Here is a 21,836-nt window from a genome sequence, read left to right on the forward strand (position 1 = left end):
GGGCCCTCTTGATGGAGGTAAAACCCTACGTCCTGCTTGATTAATATTGATGATATGGGTAGTACAAGAGTAGATCTACCACGAGATCAAGGAGGCTAAACCCTAGAAGCTAGCCTATGGTATGATTGTTGTATATGAAGTTGTCCTACGGACTAAAACCCTCCGGCTTATATAGACATTGGAGAGGGTTAGGTTACACAAAGTCGGTTACAATGGTAGGAGATCTTGAATATCCGCATCGCCAAGCTTGCCTTCCACGCCAAGGAAAGTCCCATCCGGACACGGGACGAAGTCTTCAATCTTGTATCTTCATAGTCCTGGAGTCCGGCTGAAGGTATAGTCCGGCTATCCGGACACCCCCTAATCCAGGACTCCCTCACACACCATTCACAATGCCCACCTCTAAATTTTGACCCTGTAGCTTACAACACAAGAACCATGGCGGGGCGATGTGAGGGCTTACTGTAGTTGGGCGGTGGAGTGCCATCGGGGCGACGAACAGGCGACATTGTGACGAAACAGCTCCAGCGATGAGTCGCCCTTGTGCGGTGACTTCGGTGGTGATGGTGCAGTGCCGCCGACGATCGCCCTTCCCTCCTCCCCTTTCACCTCCTCCCCTTTCGTTATGATCGAAGCCGAATGGACAAGGAGCTGTAGGAATTACAGAGCCAGCCAAGGGTTTCCTTGTAAAAAGCCCAGAGAACCCCCGCAAACGCCAGCTGTCGCCTCGGATTGGTCAACAAGTGGTTAAATGGAGCGGCGACGAGTGGCGTACGGTGAATAGTGACCGTATAATCACGTGTAGGCGTATTGAGTGACCGTATTGGTCGTATTTTGAAGTACAGTGATCAAAGCATGCTTTCTTCTCAAGTTCAAGTACCGCCAGTGCATTTTACTCTAAATGTATTGTTTCAGATTGTGAAGTAGGAGACCAGTTGCTTCTTTTACCGTGTGCCGCTCACTCAACCAGTTGCAATTTCAGAGACACCGGACACCGGAGAGAGACAGGGGTGAAGATGCAGGTTGCAGCTGGTTCGCAGGCGGCGATGGAGAGGGGCGACCAGCAGAGCGCCAAGAAGCCGAGGCTGACTTGCTGAGCCGCTCCTCCATGCCCCAGTGAAGCAGGAGAAGATCTCCAGGACGCCGCCGAGCTCGGGTTCCTGCGCCTGCCCGCTGATGGAATGGCCGTGGCCGCGCGCCGACCAGTACGTTGCCCGGACCAGCGCGGGGACAGCGCGGGTACACGGCCAAGGGCTTGCCCCCCGTGAACCCTCCGGAAGTCACGAGCCATCGCGTAAGATTGCCGCAGCCGAGTTCGATTTCAGTTCCAGTTCAGCCGGCGACAGCTGCTAATCCGCGCCCGGCAAGGATTGGGAGCTCTCCGGTAAATAAAAGGGCAGCCGCGGTGGGAGCAGCTGCCCCAACTTGATTCGTTCGCCTCCCTCCCCGATCCCCAGATCCAATCCAAGACGCCATCCATGGCGGCGAAGGTGCTCCAGCTCCGTAGCTCCGACGGCAAGGTGCTCGTCGCTCCGGCGTGGGACTATCGCCCCACCGCCGCCCAAGCCCGCCCGCTGGAGATGCGGGTGCCCTCGCGCGTCCTCGAGAGGGTGCTCCAGTACTGGACCAAGCACAGCCTTGCCAAGGCAACCGGTGAGTCCCGGGAGTCCCTCGCCCGCTGGGACGGCGACTTCCAGCGCCGTCTCGAGGAAGACGGCCTCGCCAAGGAGGCTGCCGCAGCCGCCCAAGAACTCCGCCGCTACGGCGTCGACCATGGAGGGCGTCCCCATCGCTACGCCGCCACGGCCGCATCTGATGTCGCTGCTCCTGCCAAGGCGACCCGTGCTGATCCCATCCGTGTCTGGTGTGTCAACCACGGAGAACGCAGCCATGCGCCGGCGATGCCCGGCTCCTTCGATGCCTCCGCCGCGCGCCCAGGGTCTGCCACCACCTTGCCGGCTGCTGCTGGTGCTGACCCCGTGGATGTCCGGTGCGCGATCCGTGCCCGTGGACGCCAGATGGCTGAAGACGAGGAGTCCGCTTGCCACCACCGCAAGCGCCCATCTTCCAAGGCTCCACTCTGCCTGCCTGCCACTGCTGTCTCTCGTCCCGTCGCTTCCAAGGCTCGCTCTTTCGTCGGCTCAACACCATTGCCAGTCACTGCTGCTGTGCCCAGTGTGAAGAAGGCGACTCCAGCTTCAACTCTACGCGCAAGAAGGGGGATGGGGGAGCTCAGCTGCAAGGTTCCGAAGCAAAACCGTGTCACCGCTGCAGCACCAATGAAGCAACCAATTGCTTGGCTGCATCCACTGGTATTACGCCCTTGCTAGTCTTTTACCTTCCTAAACCATTCACACATGAGTTTCATTTAATCTTTGCATCTCTAGGTTCTGCACTTGCTTACCAAGATTACTAGTGTTCTTTGAATCCCTTTCAGTCATTAGTAATTTTACAAGGGTGTCGGCAGAGTCTCCATCTAGCTAGGCAGCAAAAACCTTGTTAAGATGTGTGCGGCATAGTTACACTACATCCACACCTGGTCCTAAGTTAAGGGTTTAAGTAAATAAAGGGCATTTTCAATAAATCAAAGTGAAGCAGATAAGCCAAAAAAATTGGAAACTCATGTACTGCAATTCCGGCACGAGACAGAGCGTAAAACGCACTCGCCGCAAAATGCAAAACGCCCGTTTGCTACCCGGCTTGTAGCAGGAAAAAGGAGTAGAATTGAACTTGTCGATACACACAGTAATCATGTGAGCTGCCTAGCGTCTGGAGACTATGCTGACTCTCCTGTAAAATTAATCTTGGCTGACTTGGATTCTTAGGCATTGGCGTCTTGGTGAGTTAAAGTTGCAGTTTCCGAAGAGTACCATTGGTTAGTGAACTCTTGTGTGTATGTGTGGGTGAAGCTTTGAGCTCAGCAAGTCCTTGATGTACCGACTATCAAGTCATACTGTAACCAATTTTGGATATGAATGAGAAAATTGTTGGCCTGAATTTTGCAGAGCATTTGAGTAATCTTTTCGTATCTATTTATTCTTGTATGCTTCTGTGGCTTCTTAAAGCATTCTGCTGCTCACTGAGTCATATTGTTTTCAATATCAGATATGAATGAAAAATTGTTGGCCTGAATCTATGCAAAGCATTTGAGTAACTTTCTGTATATATGTTTTTTTCGTATGCTTCTATGGCTTATTAAAACATTCCGCTGCTCTGCTCTCGTCAGAAAAGTGTGCGCTGACTCACGGATCCAATCGATTCATGTCTGGTTTCACAATACTTCGTTTGAGTGGTGAAGCACATAACCATGTCTCCATGTTTGGGACAGTTTTGACAAATAGATTTGGCTTTTCTCAGATAATGTTAGCTTTTGACCCCCCAAGGTACCAGGAGTGGATTTTTTGTGTGGATCTAAGAACTAAGATCTCAAGTGACTACAACTTCTGTTTTCATCTGTGAAACTCTAAGTATGCTGTTTTCATCAACTTTTGTGGATATTGTTTTCATCAAGTTTGTCATATGTAACCCTGAATCTCTAGTGGATCTCTAATGGTCAGTACGCCCATGGGAGACTGCAAATAACTCGTCTCTTATTTCTTTTCTAGTTGGTTACAGTTTGATGATTTTGTTGTGCTCAAATGGCAATCATATCTTGTTTAGATAGGTTTCTCTGTGCAAGCAAGGATGATGCAAAGAACTGTGCATACATTTTCTCAGTTATTTTGGTGATTGCAGTGTCTTCGGAAACTTTGAAAACAGAGTAATGTTATTGCTACTTTTTTTCAAAGAAATTGGCAGGAATGCTGCCAATTCATTAGACTGAAAAGAAATTAGACAAGTGTGTCCATATTAAGGTCCAGCTAATTAACCCGGCCATTGCTTGGGATCACTGGATCTGGTTGGTAAATTTTAGGGTTGCTCAAAATCATCTCTGTACTTGTGAAAATATGATGAGAGGTATACCTGCTGCAAAAACTCATTGGGTATAGTTAGCATGGAACATGGCAAACCAATTTGGATTGTCAATTCACTCCCCCAACATATCCTATCATAAGCAAGATCCTCTGTAACGGTTATCCAGTAGTCCATTTTTTATCTATACATTTCAGAGAACAAGGTGGTTTATCCTGTTGTTGGTCTCATTGTCATTAGTCTTTTATCCGTGTTCACCAAAAGACAATCCCCTGCTTCTGCTGCATTTTTCTGCCGAGTGCTGGATGGTGAAACATACCATCGCGATCTCCATGTACCGACTATCAAGTCCTTGATGTACCGACTACCAAGTCATACTGTAATCAGTTTCAGATATGTATCAATGAAAAATTGTTGACCTGAATTTGTGCAAACCATTTGAGTAACTTTTGGACGGTGAACCACATAACCATGTTTGCGACAGTTATTGGTTAGAAGATTTTTCTGGTTTGATATACTGTAATCTGATTGTCAAGTATGTGAAAAATGTTGCAGCATAGTGCAGCTATTTGACAAATTGATCTGGCTTTTCTCATATCATGTTAGCTTTTCATTCGAATTATTAAACATAAATAAATAATTTATAATTTGGCGTCAGAGTGCTTAAGTGAAGAAAACTCTAAACTAGCGTTACCTGTTCATCACAGAGGTTGTGATATCGTTGGAAGAGAAACCACCAACTTGTGCAATTTCAAGTAGAAAATAAACATCTAACTGGGTCTGCACAGCATAAAGTACAATCTTTGCAAGGTCATATAATCCATGAGATGGAACTTACAAGGTCTAAATGGACACCAAATCGAAGCAACGCATACAAAATTTGTCCAACTAACCTAATGGAAAAGTGTGTCCATTTTAAGGTCCAATTTCAAGGCATTGCTTGGAATCGCTGGATCTGATTGGTCAATTTTAAGGTTGATCAAAATTCTCTCTGTGCTTGTGAAAATATGATGAGGGAGACCTGCTGCAAAAACTCACTGGGTAATCATCGCGTGCGTCAGTTAGCATGGAACATACATGTTGAATCAGCAACCGATGGTTGGTATGTCACCTGACAAACCAATTTAGACTGTCAATTCACTACCCCCAACATATCCTATCATCAGCAAGATCCTCTGTAAAGGTTATCCATTAGTACATTTCAGAGAACAAGGCGGTTTATTACGTTGTTGATCTCATTGTCATTTGCCGTCTATCCTTGCAAACCAAAAGACAATTCCCTGCTACTGTTGCATGGGTAATGCACACGGTGAAGCTTCTCCCATCGCTAGCTCTGCTGCATTTTTCTGCCATGGTGAAACATAAGATCACGGTCTCCAAGATCTTTCTGAACTTCTTTCAGGTCTCCAAAAAAACCGTTCTGAACTCTGATGTGCAGTTGTTTTTATTCCTTGAGAGTGGTTTCCTTGAGACTCCAAACTCAAATCCAAGCTGCAACAACTTGATCTTGCTGCATCAAAATCTGCCTACTCTTGCTTCAAAATCTGCTTCGACAGCAACTGTTGAGATTGTGATCATGACAGGATGTGTAGTCGGCTAGCAGTAGCAGTTCGCATACATGACTGTCAAGGCACGATCCTCCTGCATAACCGGCAGCCCTCGCCAGGATCGCTGTTCTTGCAATGCTTAGCGCGGACTACGAGGGCAATGCTTAGCCAAGATCCTCCGTTGGCTCTGGTGAGGAGGAGCAATGCTACATCAACGGAGTGTTACGGGCCTTTTACGGGGTAAATTTGAAGTGGCAATCTGTGATTGGACCAAAGGAGGGGGCAAGTATTACTTGGTTGGAAGGTCTGTGAAAATGTAGATTAAACTGAGGCCTAACAAGGCGATGTAGTGCTACGAGAGGACAATGTTGGACCGACGAGACGTGGAGGACGAAGCAGTAGGGTGATGCTGAGCACACAAATGACTACACTCCTTTGTGTTGCATTATTTTCACAAAGTCGAAAGAAATTTTCACAAAGCACACTGACTTAAAATAAGAAATAAGGTTTGAAGGAACTAGTTGAACATTAAGATCCTGTTGTGCAAAATGGTGGCCTAGACATCATCAAATCCAGAACGCGCCGGGCAAGCACAGAGAACAATTGGGCACGAGGTAGGAGCGGCCAGGTCGGCACGGCGTGACCACGAGTTCGCCGTTCTTGCAATGCTCAGCGCGGAACACGGTCACATGGAGCAGGCACTCTCCACCCCTAGCTTCCGCTCCCTCGGCGACCGACGCCGCCGGCACGACCTCGACGAGGCAGAACCGCCCATGCCCGACGTGGACGAGTGCGCGGCACCCGAGGTTCACCGGCGTCTTGAGGAACGTGAGCTCCTGATCGCACATCCTCCACGCCGGCGCCGGCGCCGGCACCGGCCCCTCGACGTCGACGCCAGCGAGGTCCGGGACGTCGCAGGAGCAAAGGTAGGGACTTCCCTTGACCCCGCCGTCGGTGCCGTCGGCCTCCCGGATCCCGACCCACGCGCCCAGCTCGCCGTCGTAGTGCCCGCGGCCGTGGAACGGCAGGCGCCAGTCGCCGCGGCGCGCCGACCGGCAGCGCCTGGTGTCGAGCGAGAAGGTGAAGGAGGACGAGGCGAAGACGGTGCGGCCGTCCGGGTGCACCGCGTGCGACATGACACGGCTGCGGCCGCCGCCGGCGTCGAGCGGGAGCGGCCGCCGGCACATCTTCCAGGCCCACTCCTCGTCAGGCTCCTCGTATGCTAAGTAGCCTGGCGTGTTTTCTTCCTCGCCGTTTAGCGCCCACAGCTTGTCGCCGACGGGCGCGGATTGGTAGGGGTGAGACGGGAACCATTCCCTCGCCTCCAGCACGTCGCCGTCGGGCTCGGAGTCGAAGGGGCCGGGCGGGAACTCGTGTGGAGGCCTCCCGCCGTCCAGCTTCCCCGTCTTGGTGTCGTACACCAAGGTGAGGAAGTACGGAGTGCCGGCGAACAATACGGAGAGGGTGCTGGAGTGAGTCGTCATGACGATGTTGCTGCCGACGGCATCGAAGTGCGTGTCATTGTATGTGCCCACCAACGTGGCGCCCAGGCGGAGGGCTCGTCCGCGACGGTCGCGTGCTCGCCGTCGTGGAGGTCGTCGACGTCGAGCTTGTAGATGCTGTGGGTCACCGAGCGCATCTCCTTGAGCACCACGTACAGATGCCGCCGCAGATTGGACTCCGCCGCCGCCGTCCTGCCATCAGCTCCGTTGGGCCGTGCCGTGTCGTCGTCGGTGGCGTACGCACGTGATGGGAGGATCCTTGGCTTGGCAGCGCCCGGAGCGGCGGCTGCTCGCCACCGGAGGTGGGAGAGAAGGGGCTGAGATCGGGCGACGATCGATCGCAACATCGTGGGAGGAAATTCAGATCGTGATAGTCCGCGAGAAAGAAAGAAAAAAATGATGCGATCGTGATTCGTCTTGACTCTTGAGTTACCACGCGCTATATAATTGGTTGGGATTGGACAAATCTTGCTATATACTAGAGCCGGCTGATTTTGTTAGTTTCCTTATTATTATCTCATTTTAGGGAAGACAATTTTGTACTAACGGGTTTGCTCAAGCTCAGTCGGCTTAGACTAACCATTGGATCTTTGTGCGGAGATTCGTGCTAGTTGAACAACGTCAAACGGACCTCGTAGCACTTCCTCCCACCGCTTGCAGCACTTCATCTCATCAGTCGCAGCATCCGTCGGTACTGGCTGCAGCATGTCATGTCACATTGTTGTGTTCGCCCTCATCGCTCAAAGCACATTGTTTTGTCATTCACAGATTCCACCATCGTTGTATGCAGCACTAAGCCTCATCTGTTCCGGCGTCCGTCGTCGTTGCTCACAGCATGTCTCGCAGCGTCTACCTTCCCCGTTGCAGCTTGTCGTACCACCGATTGCAGCATCCAATCATGCCGTTCGTAGCACCACAACTATGGTGACATCACTCGGCTGAGACTTGGTTAAGTAGTCTCGGTCGAATGAGCTCAGACCCATATTGTAACAACTAACATTCTGTTGCCGACTGGAGATAAAATCTCTCTGAGTGGAATGTCATAGGAAAGAGAAAACTGGAGAAAAGGGAAGACAAAACTGTAATTTTATTTCTTTCACCAGGATCGTTGTGATAATTTCAATATGAAATGTCAGCTTCTAGGACCATCACCAGTATCCATACCTGCATATATACGTGTGCAAATGATAGCGTATAAGAGCAAGCAAAAAATTTGAGTCAATTGCTACCAACATGACCGGTCTCAGTAAAGATAACAAACTGCACTTCCATGACTAAGGGAGTTATTACTTGATCATCTCGAGGGCACAGCTCCACACTAGTGCACGAAATAAACTTTGCAGGAAAAAAAAGGACTTGAAAAGAGGATGTCTTTTTTTCACGAGAGGTGACTGCATGCATCTATCTTCAGCACTAGTGCAAAGCTCAAGCTCATATCATGTTGCCTTGGCGCCGCCTTTCGATATCTTCAAAGATTCCATAGCTTCCCTGCACATCACACCCACAATCAGTGCTCGATACCAGCATTCATAAAGTTTAAAGTTTTCAGTAAGCATGCGACAACAAAAGGGGTAGATGGATACCGTAATGCAGATTCCATCTCGGCATTCTCCGGGTCCAACTTGAATCCATCAAGAAGCGCCACACACGCGTTCGTGTAGTCCTGGTGATGAATGATGGCCTTGTGAACGAATTATTCAAAAAAAAATGCATTGGTCAAATGAAGTAGCCAGCAGGATCTTCGATCCCACCTTCAGTGACATCAGAGCTGCACCCTGCCGGTAGTAGGCCTTTGGCCAGTCAGGCCGCATTCCTCTGCAATCAAGAGCGTCCAGCAAAGCCCTCTGTCCGTCACCCATGCGAAGCAAGCAGAGGCTTCTGTTTGAGAACAAGGTTGCATCATTAGGGTCATGCTCTATTGCCTGCATCCAACAAGTTAAAGAAGATTTGCTGAGTATCGAAACAGATACGAATTTGTGAATTGGAAATCTGCAAATGGCTGCTCATTGACTAGTATTAGTGCAAGAGATTAATGAATCATGCAAAAACCTTGATTTTCTTGAAAAGAAGCCAATCTCAGAAGCTTTTTCATATATAATTCATTAAATATAGGACAATACTGAAGTAAAGTCAATTGCGGACCAAATAAGTTCTACTTGATTATTTCCTAACCCCCCGTAAAAATATGGAATGGCGACAAGCAAAACGAGCCCCCTTATGACATTTGTTTTTGGTCGACACCAGACCAGTTGTCTTGTACTGAGGACTTGCTTACTAGTTTTCGAGTTGGCAGGGATGGGGGAATGGGAGATAAGTTACTTTTGGAGTACAAGATTCTATTTTTCAGCATCATTCTATGGAAGCAGGAAAAAAGAAATGACCAAGGCAGTAAAAAGAAAGGCATAGCAGTTAGTAGGAGTTTATCCCGGGCAACATCCTTTGCAGCTGCAAGACAGTCCGACGCCCCTAAGTTGTTGATAGTGGGCTTGACGCACAGTTACCGAGAGCAGAGCAGTGAGCCAACCAATCGAGCAGTAGGTTCACTGATTTCTCCATCCATCCAACTGGTAGTTCTAACAATAGGTGAGCTTTTAGAAAAAAATTACTTCATGGTAAATGTATCTGCAGTAATGTCAAGGTTCAAAAACAGCTTATTGGCTCTGAAAAACAGAAGATTGTCTAAACATAGGTTCATTTGCACCTCCCACATGCAATGCAGCACGTAAGGAGAAGGCAACAGGTCAGCAAATCCAATTATGTCCTCTCCAAAGGAAAATCAGGAAAGAATTCATTCTACTTTTCCCAGCTGAACTGTTGTGGCTGGGAAAGCCTGCTAGAACAACAGGAGTCAAATCGGACAAGCAGCCAGGGCATGAATGCATGATGGGGCTGGCACACAAGGAGCATAAGCTGGCTAGTAGGATTAGTCACCTAGCATGAGTTAAGAAACTTAATGGGGCTGGCGCACAAGCATCCAGGGCAAAAGAAATAAATGATTGTGTTTTGTTTGGAACGGGGCAGAGATAAAGAAAGAGTTCTAGTTTTAGGTTTCAAGATCTGATACACCTATACAAGAGGAGACTATTAAAATCTGCAAGCAACATAATACCAACATACAAATCAGTGCCCAGCTAATCCCTTTCCAGTCAGTCTAGCCTTATTTTCAAGGTAGTTATCCCTTGACAATGCCACTGACCAAGTTTCCTTTTCAATAACTAGGCCTTTGCCATTTGGTGACTCAAACATAGCTAGAAGCCTGTTTGAAAATCTCCAGGTTCACGTGCTTTCTTTTCTGCCAAAGAATTATAACTTAGAAGCAGGAAAGAATACAACATATGGCGTTGTAACATACCTTAGTGTACCACATTGTTGCAGAAAAATAATCTTTACTCTCGATTGCTTTAATCGCAGATGACTTCAACTGTGCTATTTCCCTTTTAGTCGCATGTTCATCCTGAACCATAAATACCAAATAAGATGGAGACATGAGTAATGAATAGAAAAATGCTTTAATAGTAAAGAAAATACATAGGACTGTTCTGTAAATATAGCAATATACTGTAATAAATATTATTGGGTAATAGGCCCCAATACCAATTGAAACTTTAACAACCAGAAATGTAGTCTCCTCATAAATTTGAAATTTTCACCTCACACATATTTTTCTAGTGTACGTGTGCAACCCCTTTCATCTCTTATTTTCTATACGATCTTAAGATTTAAGATAATGTCACAATTAGTAACTCCCTCTTGTGCACACTGATAGTAGATGATAGTTTCAAGCAAGATCAAAAAACAAATTGCCATCATTTCCCTTAGTATGCCTAGTATGGAATGCTGGAATCTCATGAATTGATTTTCACATAAATAGGTGTAATTCCTGCAAAAAAAAACTAAATTTATCCATTTCAAACAGGACCTAAATATGTGAAGTCAAATTGGTCAGCATAAGAAAAATATAGCTAAATTTGAACTGTTTCAGTTTGACATGTTCCATCGCACATTACCTAAAAGCGAACGTAAGATACAAATTTGATATTTAAAATATTCTTAGTATTTCTTTACTAACCTATTTATCAATATTGTAACAACTTCCGTTAAAAATATTGTAACAACTCAATCTAGAAAGGAAGCCAAATATAGCATTTGATCAATATATTTTTCATGTGGAAACACAAATAAAGTGTAGGACAGTCAAATTGTTTTGAGCCAAGTCATTAGTCAACTTAAGCATCATGTGGTGTCACAAGCCAAAATGCACATTAAAGTTTTCAGCCCAAAATGTACATAGCAAGAATCCTTAAGGACCCAACTTGCTATGTGCACATTCAAGTCACATAGCAAGAATCCAATCAGACTGTTCGGTACTAGACATAGATTAATTCTAGAAGAAACTGGAGGCACATAAGGACCTGGTGCCATGTTTCGTGGATAATGTCCTCCACTAGGATGTTGCTACCAATAGAATGCAGAGTTACAAACATAACAGTTTACTAATTGGCTCACTGCCATGGTCTACCACTATTTCCTCCACAGTTGTGGGCTTGTGACCGCCACAAAATTTTATGGAGAAGAAAATGTCTGCCACAGCTGTAGCCAAACTTGGCTATAAAGATAGTAACTGAGATTTGAGTCCTGCTGAAGAGAAGTTTGGCGTGCTAGGCCAAACTTGGCTACCTAAGATGTGGCAAACTGCAGCCACAAACTAAATAGGCCCTAAAGATGATAAAACTGACTGAATAACTATCCAATAAGCACCTTAGGATTGACTTTGACCTCGACCTCTTCCCCACAGGCAACGTGCTGCTCCTGTTGTTGTCGCGGCCCCTGGTCACGTCCTCGTCCTCTGCCAGATCGCCGAGCGGTGCCAGCGACTCGTCCTCTGGCGCTGGCGTGGACAGCAGCCTGAAAAACAACAAGTCGTTTTCATAAAATCCACCAAACACACAACTCACCCTCTTCTCTGACATTAGCACCACCTGACCGAACTTACAATGCCAGGAAAAAAACAAGCACCTAAGTTGTCTGACATGACAAATTTTGGTTCAACAATGATAAGTGGCAGTGTGGCACTGAGGCTGCAAAACTCTTACCATGAAGTGAATCGCTTATATTCTCACTCCAGTCAGTGTTCTCACTGGAGGTAGATGTACAACATTTCAAAAAAAAAACTCAGGTCATGACAAGAGCAATTACCACATTTTGAATATTACTACTCCGTCCCATAATGTAAGACGTTTTTTGACACTACACTAGTGTTAAAAAATGTCTTACATTATGGGACGGAGGGAGTACATGACAACAAAACATCAAACTGAACCTCGACAGATATATAATGGTAATACTAATATTTGATGGCTCATTTCTTTCTATCTGCTTCTCAAAGTAGGAAAACTTATTTTACTGGGCATCCAACCGAAACAATACAAAATATCTATGCAGCATTACTGGGAAAAAGTTACAGCCTGTTAGTATGTAAATTAAACAATAATTACAGGGAAGTTTACCCAAGCAAGAACCAATATTTCAACAAACATCAATAGTCTAAACATCTCATACGACATGTATCGCATATTTATATATTCCACAAACAGAAGAGAACAGATAGCATGGAATCCCATGGAGCCACATAGCACAGCAACATACCTCATGTACAAGATGCCTATGCTAAGTTAGGTGGGTCAAGGGTCCAACAGGGAAAGATGGTGAATGCATGGTTTCGTAGTAAAGCACCGACAAACTATGGATAGGAAATAAGTGGCACTTATGCTCCATGCTTAAGTCTTGAACAGTGTCATACGCTTGTGTTTACTAGTGGCAAAGAAGTAAATCTTACATCATTAGAGGCATTACGCTTGGCACCAGCCTTCAGTAAGAAATTTAAGCACTCTGTTGAGCTGTCATTTCCCATTGCAGAATCAAGTGAAACAGTTTCAATACAATCTGGGTTGATAACAGCGCCAGCCTATCACATAAAAGGAATGTCACATTTTATGTATGGTGAATAAGTAAAGAACTTGATTTCCAAGCTTAAGTGTTGGAAAATATTGAATATTGAAATAAAGTAAACAAACCTCAACCAGGAGCTTCACGCATTGTAGTGATGATACATTTACAGCCTGAAAGAGGGGTGTCATAGGATAAAGTCCATAGCTCATGTACGTCTTGTTGCACTAGTGAGATGTGAAGCACGTTAGCTGCTATTAATTGATGATAATAACTGGACATAGAAAAATGATTAAAAAGAAAGGTAAGTATGCATAACCATATATCTATGCCAAGCTTTAACTAAAAAAAGTAGGAAACAGCTCCTGGCTCCTGCGACGTTGAAATTTGCAAACACAAATAAGTACAATGTTGCAATAGTCGCCTTATTGTTAAATCTTGACTAGAAGACTTTTATTATTTTATTGATGATTGGTACTCCCTCTGTAAACAAATATAAGACGTTTTAGGTCACTAAAGTAGTGACTTAAAATGTCTTATATTTCTTTACAGAGGGAGTACCATATATTACTACATAAAAGTAGCAGCCATGATAGGAAATCAATCATTATGGCAAGTGCACAAAATGACAATGCACCCAGAAGAAATTGATCAACACATGCAATTCGCACTTTGAAAATTATAGGTGCATGAAAGCACGTATAGTAGCTTCCACAGAAAACAATAGTGGAGATTCCAAACAAACATTAAACATTACTCTTGCATAAGGATGAAGATTATAAGCTACGGCCCAGACTATAGGTTGGAGAACACAATGTTACGGACTTGAACAAAAGTGAAATGAAGTATTAATGATTCTTGTAACAGTTGCTCCCTAGGAGATCTTGAACAATAACATATAACTAGAAAATTAGACAACTAGAAGCAGCAGGGAAGAAAGAAGTAACAGACATTTGAAGATTTAATTGTGCTGCAAAGAACAATGATCACACCATAACTTGCATACTAGCAAAAGAACAAAACAGCTTCAAGAGTACCAAACAATAACTAGAATGGAGCATGAGAACAATACAGTTAACGAACAAATGGAGAAAAGGCAAACAATTAAAGCTCTATTTTGTGTTTACAGTTGAACATGCAACTTAAGGCAGAAGTAGCATGAAGTTAAGCTTACATCTGCATTATGCTCCAATAAAGTCTTCATAGCACCGACTTGTTGTTCCTTAGTAGCAAGATGCAGTGGTGTCCCAATCTCCTCAGCTATCGGGTCTACATAAGCTCCCTTTGCAAGCAACAGTTCTATCATTTCACAATCTCCTGCATAAAAGAAGCAATATGAAGGTACTTATTACATAATAAGATGGTAAGTTTTTTTCTGACAATCTTTTTAATTTATTTTATCTGGCTCCTGGCAGACCTCAGTTTTCCCTGCATATAGGCTACGAAGATCATGCTAAAGGGGTCAATGTTCCATAGAAACAAGAACTACGCCTACTCGTCTAGCCAAATAAGTTGACTAAACCAATTTCTTTTGAAATAAACGAAGGAGACTAACTATTTCACTTTTAAGGGTGGTGTAACTGAGAGCTGAATAGAATTTAACTACCGAATTTGAAGATAACCTACTTCCATACTAACCTAAGGGAAAGAAAACATAAGTTGCCCTGGAAGTTTGGTCAAACAAACTGTAGTAAGAACATAATACAGCCACAAAATATATTAGAAACAAAAATTCAAAAACTGTGGTGCACACGTGCAAAACAGAGATAACATATGAATAGAGAGGACCTATTCCAGCAGCAGCATGTAGAGGAGTTAGCCCGGCCTCATCAGCTTTGTCTGGATCAGCACCATGATCAAGTAGACACTTGACAACAGCAATCCTTTCACTCATCACCGCATAAAAAAGAGGTGTTCTACCTGTCAAGCACACATACCACGAGGCTTATTTGGCGCAAGTCAATTCAGGATCAGCAAAGAAATGCACATCTGAAAACTCCTCACCGAACATGACATCTAGAAATATGATAGCAAGATTACAAACTAGGGGACGACAGATACATGAAATTCAGGTATCACAGGAGTTAGAATGTGGAGGTCGCTGAGGCACTGTTTGGCAAACAGGACTAACTATTTCACTTTTAAAAGTTTTATTAAAAGACCCATAAATATGCAGAATCAACTGTAGAGTTTTAGTTTCGGTCCCTGCGAGATGAAACTGAAGTTCTAATGGCACCATTAAATCCTTTGGGGCATTTTCATAAGTGCAACCAAGCAACGTTTGGAAAGGAACAGACCCTTATCATCTGCAGCATCCACATCGACGCGCAGCTCCCCGGCCAGGTAGCTGCAGACCTCGAGCTGCTCGTTGGCCGCGGCGATCAGCAGCGCCGACATGCCGCCGTCGGCCCTCGCCGCCTCCACCGCCTCCCTGGGGCGGCCCTTGCCGTTATCCAGCACCCACACCACCCCTGCAACCGCCCCCCCAAAAAATCAGAGCTCGGAGGAACGCCAAACAGCCGGGGGCCGAAATCGGGAGGCGGGTGAGGGGGGAACTCACTCTTGAGGAGGGGGAGGTCGCCTTTGAAGGCCGCGTCGAGGAGCGTGTCCTGCATCGAAGAGATGGCTCTCGCGACTGCGGGGAGGGGGAGGGAGAGTGAGCGAGCGGATTTAGTTAGGGTTCGGGTGCGCGGTCGAGGCGCGGGATCGTACGCGGGGAGGCGCTTACCACCGGCGGCGGAGGGGAAGCGAGGTTGCTGCGGCGGCGCCGCCATGGCGGATCGGTCGGGGAGCGAGGTTTTTTTTTTTGGAACTGCGAGGGGAGGGGTTTGGGGATGCGGGAAGAGGGTGAGAGCGAGCGAGGAGGGGGGAGGGTTTGAATTTTGATTTGAAATCCCGGCACAGGGGAGTGAATTACATCTATAGTACTCAAACTTGACACTAGGGTTCACTTCCGTCACTGTATTTAGAAAGTGTCAGAATACGGTCACTGAAGTTGTGTGAATGTGTCACTCTACGATCACTGCTACCGTATCCAACGTATTTCACTGATGTGGTATATGTTGACCTGTCCTAACAATTGACTTGCTTACGTGGCAAGCTCATCCTTCTCATCTTTCTTAGCATCCCATGAATGAACCTGAGCATTGGCTGCCGCGTATGCCCACCAGCCATGGAGCCCGTGACGATTTACCGCATGGCTACTCGGCTCTCTTCTGTCAACAGCCCCTACTTCCCCGCTGCCCTTCTTCACGCCGTGCCGTCCCTGTTAAGGCGAAAGACCGCCCTACTCGAGCTCCTCTCGTGCGACGCCCCGCTCTTCGTCGAGCAGTATGGCGGCTCGCTGCACCCGGACGAGCTCGCCTTCTTCGACATGCTCCGAGATGACTATGAGGTCTGCTCGCACCTCAGCCGCCTGCGCGCCTCCGCCTCCTGGAAAGCCGGTTCCCCTCGGCCCTCACGTGTACCTCATCTGCTTTCCTAGCTAGTGCGCCACAAAGAGCACTTCTCCCACCCGGGAACCTCCTGCGAGCGGCCAGCACTCACGGAGTCCATGTCGCCGCCGTCGCCGCAATCTACATCCCCTCCAGCGTTGCCAAACTCATATGTGGTGTTTAGAATACAGAGCAAGCCGCCGTGCGGGGCGACCTCCGTGCATTTTCCCGGCTCAAATGGGAGGCATACGATGGTTAGGTTGTAGCCTCGCCGAACCCGTGGAGCTCGACACCGTCGCCCGGCGGCGGCAGAAAGAATAGGCGGACATGATGTTGTGTTTTGATTTTCGGTTTGAGATTTTTTTCGCCCTAGGCCGAGATGGCCGAAATTCAGTCATTTTCAAAAAATTCGGCTGAAATTTGACCAAATTTTGACTACAATTTGACTTAAAGTTGACCAAAATTTACCAAATTTGACCAATTTCGGCCTAAAGATACTTTCCGCCCCAGGCCGAGATTCGGCCGAAATCCGTTTTTTCGGCCGAAAATCAAAACACAGACATGATGTTCCGCGGGGCGAAGCCATACACGGGCAGTCCGACATAGTCGCAGCTCTCCGCGTCAAGTCCCCGCGCATGTACAACATCATGCTCTGTAATCCCTTTTCAACAAAGACGCCACCCAACTTGGCATCCGGCGTGCAGACCAGTACACCAACCGGGAGTATGCCTGCGAGGTGTGGAGGTGTAGCTAGACGAGAGGTGGGGAAAGAACATGTCGACAGCCACGACAGGCAGGCGATGAAGGTTGAGCATATGTGGAGGAGCATGATAGGGTGGAACCTGTCATGTGGAACTAAAGTGGGAGAGACAGACACCCACTAGCCACCTTATGCAACAAGTGCATGTCAGTCGGTGGAACCTGTCTCATGTAAGCGTACGTGTAAGGTCGGTACGGGCCGCTTCATCCCAAAATGCCGCCGAATCAAGATAAGACTAGTAACGGTAAGCAAATTGACCAAATCATCGCCCAAACCTACTTGTGTTCTACTCATGCATAGAATATACGAATAGACCTAGCTCATGATGCCACTGTTGGGGAACGTAGTAATAATTTAAAATTTTCCTACGTGTCACCAAGATCAATCTAGGAGATGCTAGCAACGAGTGAGAGGGAGTGCATCTTCATACCCTTGAAGATCGCTAAGCGGAAGCGTTACAAGAACGCGGTTGATGGAGTCGTACTCGCGGCGATTCAAATCGCGGAAGATCCGATCCAAAAGTCGAAAGGATGGCGCCTCCGCGTTCAACACACGTACAGCCCGGGGACGTCTCCTCCTTGATCCAGCAAGGGGAGAGGAGAAGTTGAAGGAGAGCTCCAGCAGCACGACGGCGTGGTGGTGGTGGAGCTCGTGGTTCATCGACAGGGCTTCGCTAAGCACTACGGAGGAGGAGGAGTTGGGGGAGGGGAGGGCTGCGCCAGAGGAAGGGGTGCGACTGCCCTCTCTCTCCCTCACTATATATAGGGGGAAGGGGGAGGAGGCCGGCCCCCTAGATGCATCTAGATGGGGGGACGACGGCCGGGGGGGACTTGCCCCCCAAGCAGGTGGGAGGCGCCCCCACCCCCTAGGGTTTCCAACCCTAGGCGCCTTGGGCCCTTGGGGGCGCACCCACTAAGAGGCTAGTCCCCACCCATATTCAGCCCACTTGGTCTCCCAGGGTAGGTGGCCCCATCCGGTGGTCCCGGTACAATACCGATAACCCACGAAACCTTCCGGTGACTCAAACTGCACTTCCCATATATATATTTCTTCACCTCCGGACCATTCAGGAACTCCTCGTAACGTCCGGGATCTCATCCGGGACTCCGAACAACCTTCGGTAACCACATACAATTTCCCATTGCAACTCTAGCGTCACCGAGCCTTAAGTGTGTAGACCCTACGGGTTCGGGAACTGTGCAGACATGACCGAGACACCTCTCAGGCCAATAACCAATAGCGGGATATGGATACCCATATTGGCTCCCACATGTTCCACGATGATCTCATCGGATGAACCACGATGTCAGGGATTCAATCAATCCCGTATACAATTCCCTTTGTCCATCGGTATGTTACTTGCCCGAGATTCGATCGTCGGTATCCCCATACCTTGTTTAATCTCGTTACGGTAAGTCTCTTTACTCGTTCTGTAATACATGATCTCGTGGCTAACTGCTACCTCTTGAGCATGCATTGGTTTTCCCTTGAAGAGGAAAGGGTGATGCAGCAAAGTAGCGTAAGTATTTTCCTTAGTTTTTTGAGAACCAAGGTATCAATTCAGTAGGAGACTACACGCAAATCCCTCGTACCTGCACAAACAATCAAGAACCTTGCAACCAACGCGATAAAGGGGTTGTCAGTCCCTTCACGGCCACTTGCAAAAGTGAGATTTGATAAAGATAATAAGATAAATATTTTTGGTATTTTTTTGTACAGATTGCAAAATAAATGGCGATAGAATTTGGCAAGTTGACGGGAAATAATATGATGGAGAATAGACTCGGGGGCCATAGGTTTCACTAGTGGCTTCTCTCAAGATAGCATAATCTATGGTGGGTGAACAAATTACTGTCTAGCAATTGATAGAAAAGCGCATAGTTATGAGAATATCTACGCATGATCATGTATATAGGCATCACGTCCGTGACAAGTAGACCGAAATGATTCTGCATCTACTACTATTACTCCACACATCGATCGCTATCCAGCATGCATCTAGAGTATTAAGTTCATAAGAACAGAGTAACGCATGGCAAGATGACATGATGTAGAGGTATAAACTCAAGCAATATGATATAAACCCCATCTTTTTATCCTCGATGGCAATAATACAATGCGTGCCTTGCTGCCCCTGCTGTCACTGGGAAAGGACACCGCAAGATTGAACCCAAAGCTAAGCACTTCTCCCATTGCAAGAAAGATCAATCTAGTAGGCCAAACCAAACTGATAATTCGAAGAGACTTGCAAAGATATTTAAATCATGCATATAAGAATTTAGAGAACAGTCAAATATTGTTCATAGATAATCTTGATCATAAACCCACAATTCATCGGATCTCGACAAACACACCACAAAAAGAATTACATCGAATAGATCTCCAAGAGAATCGAGGAGAACTTTGTATTGAGATCCAAAGAGAGAGAAGAAGTCATCTAGCTAATAACTATGGACCCGAAGGTCTGTGGTAAACTACTCACACATCATCGGAGAGGCTATGGTGTTGATGTAGAAGCCCTCCGTGATTGATTCCCCCTCCAGCGGTGCGCCGGAAAAGGCCCTAAGATGGGATCTAACCGGCACAGAAGGTTGCGGTGGTGGAAATAGGGTTTCGTGGTGCTCCTGGATGTTTTCAGGGTATATGAGTATATATAGGCGAAAGAAGTAGGTCGGTGGAGCCACGAGGGGCCCACGAGGGTGGGGGCGCGCCCTCCTGCATCGTGGCTTCCTTGCTGCTTCCTCGACATACACTCCAAGTCTCCTGGATTGCGTTTGTTCCAAAAACGATCCTCGCGAAGGTTTCATTCTGTTTGGATTCCGTTTGATATTCCTTTTCTGCGAAACACTGAAATAGGCAAAAAAAATAGCAATTTGCACACGGACCTTCGGTTAATAGGTTAGTCCCAAAATAATATAAAAGTGCATAATAAAGCCCATTAAACATCCAAAACAGATAATATAATAGGATGGAACAATCAAAAATTATAGATACGTTGGAGACGTATCACTAACTCCTTAGTCACATTGAGTTCATTATGATAATGCATTACCGAGTGGGCCCAGAGATACCTCTCAGCCATACGAAGTGAAAAATCTGTTGGGGAACGTAGTAATTTCAAAAAAATTCCTACGCACACGCAAGATCATTGTGATGCATAGCAACGAGAGGGGAGAGTGTGTCCACGTACCCTCGTAGACCGAAAGCGGAAGCATTAGCACAACGCGGTTGATGTAGTCGTACGTCTTCACGATCCGACCGATTAAGTACTGAACGCACGACACCTCCGAGTTCTGCACACGTTCAACTCGATGACGTCCCTCGAACTCCGATCCAGCCGAGCTTTGAGGGAGAGTTCCGTTAGCACGATGGCGTGGTGACGATGTTGATGTTCTACTGTCGCAGGGCTTCGCCTAAGCACCGCTACGATATTATCGAGGTGGACTATGGTGGAGAGGGGCACCGCACACGGCTAAAAGATCCAAGGGATCAATTGTTGTGTCTCCAAGGGGTGCCTCCCTCCCCTCATATAAAGGAGTGGAGGAGGAGGAGGGGGTTGGCCACCCTAGGCGCGCCCCATGAGGAGTCCTACTCCCACCGGGAGTAGGACTCCCCCTTTCCATGTGGGAGTAGGAGAGGAGAGGGAAGGAGAGAGAGAGAGAGGAAAGGAAAGGGGGGCGCCGCCCCCCCTCCTTGTCCAATTCGGACTGGGGGAAGGGGGCGCGCGGCTGCCCTTTGGTCACCCCTCCTCTTCTCCATTAGGGCCCAATAGGCCCATTAGTCTCCCCGGGGGGTTTCGGTAACCCCCCGGTACTCCGGTATATGCCCGAAACTCCCCGAAACCATTCCGGTGTCCGAACATAGTCGTCCAATATATCGATCTTTATATCTCGACCATTTCGAGACTCCTCGTTATGTCCGTGATCACATCCGGGACTCTGAACTACCTTCGGTACATCAAAAACCATAAACTCATAATATAACTGTCATCGAGCTTTAAGCGTGCGGACCCTACGGGTTCGAGAACTATGTAGACATGACCGAGACACGTCTCTGGTCAATAACCAATAGCGGAACCTGGATGCTCATATTGGCTCCTACATATTCTACGAAGAACTTTATCGGTCAAACCGCATAACAACATACGTTGTTCCCTTTGTCATCGGTATGTTACTTGCCTGAGATTCGATCGTCGGTATCTCAATACCTATTTCAATCTCGTTACCGGCAAGTCTCTTTACTCGTTCTGTAACACATCATCCCGCAACTAACTCATTAGTTGCAATGCTTGCAAGGCTTAAGTGATGTGTATTACCGAGTGGGCCTAGAGATACCTCTCCGACAATCGGAGTGACAAATCCTAATCCCGAAATACGCCAACCCAACAAGTACCTTTGGAGACACCTGTAGAGCACCTTTTATAATCACCCAGTTACGTTGTGACGTTTGGTAGCACACAAAGTGTTCCTCCAGTAAATGGGAGTTGCATAATCTCATAGTCATAGGAACATTTATAAGTCATGGAGAAAGCAATAGCAACAAACTAAATGATCAAGTGCTAAGCTAACGGAATGGGTCAAGTCAATCACATCATTCTCCTAATGATGTGATCCCGTTAATCAAATGACAACTCTTTGTCTATGGTTAGGAAACATAACCATCTTTGATCAACGAGCTAGTCAAGTAGAGGCATACTAGTGACACTTTGTTTGTCTATGTATTCACACATGTATCA

At 46.8% G+C, this 21,836-nt stretch overlaps 2 protein-coding genes across 2 annotated transcripts; one reads left to right on the forward strand and one right to left on the reverse strand.

The window, feature by feature from the left end:
* Nucleotides 1–924: 924 nt before the first annotated feature.
* LOC125535971 (uncharacterized) lies at nucleotides 925–3,014 on the forward strand. The gene has a single exon (XM_048699052.2). It carries the CDS (start codon nucleotides 1,479–1,481, stop codon nucleotides 2,328–2,330), a length of 852 nt encoding a protein of 283 aa, XP_048555009.2. The 5' UTR covers nucleotides 925–1,478; the 3' UTR covers nucleotides 2,331–3,014.
* Nucleotides 3,015–8,030: 5,016 nt separating this feature from the next.
* Nucleotides 8,031–15,785, reverse strand: LOC125535973 (uncharacterized). The gene is made up of 12 exons (XM_048699056.2): nucleotides 15,636–15,785; nucleotides 15,468–15,542; nucleotides 15,205–15,378; nucleotides 14,696–14,827; nucleotides 14,082–14,224; nucleotides 13,036–13,134; nucleotides 12,798–12,926; nucleotides 11,720–11,866; nucleotides 10,314–10,415; nucleotides 8,713–8,883; nucleotides 8,545–8,624; nucleotides 8,031–8,449 (listed from the first exon to the last, which is right to left on the reverse strand). The coding sequence occupies exons 1-12, from the start codon at nucleotides 15,679–15,681 to the stop codon at nucleotides 8,398–8,400; spliced, it is 1,350 nt and encodes a 449-aa protein (XP_048555013.2). The 5' UTR covers nucleotides 15,682–15,785; the 3' UTR covers nucleotides 8,031–8,397.
* Between the last annotated feature and the right edge of the window lie 6,051 nt (nucleotides 15,786–21,836).

Source organism: Triticum urartu, chromosome 2A (genome assembly GCF_056163025.1).
Source record: "Triticum urartu cultivar PI428250 chromosome 2A, HENAU_Tu73, whole genome shotgun sequence".
NCBI lineage: Eukaryota > Viridiplantae > Streptophyta > Magnoliopsida > Poales > Poaceae > Triticum > Triticum urartu.

Bases quoted from the DNA above. Each gene is read 5' to 3' on its own strand.
- LOC125535971 (XM_048699052.2), top strand. From the start codon at position 1,479: ATGGCGGCGAAGGTGCTCCAGCTCCGTAGCTCCGACGGCAAGGTGCTC.
- LOC125535973 (XM_048699056.2), bottom strand. From the start codon at position 15,681: ATGGCGGCGCCGCCGCAGCAACCTCGCTTCCCCTCCGCCGCCGGTG. The intron at 12,927-13,035 runs GTTTGTTTACTT...TTTATGTGATAG, and splicing joins GCGTGAAGCTCCTGGTTGAG to GCTGGCGCTGTTATCAACCC. The intron at 8,450-8,544 runs GTATCCATCTAC...TGTGATGTGCAG, and splicing joins GAGATGGAATCTGCATTACG to GGAAGCTATGGAATCTTTGA.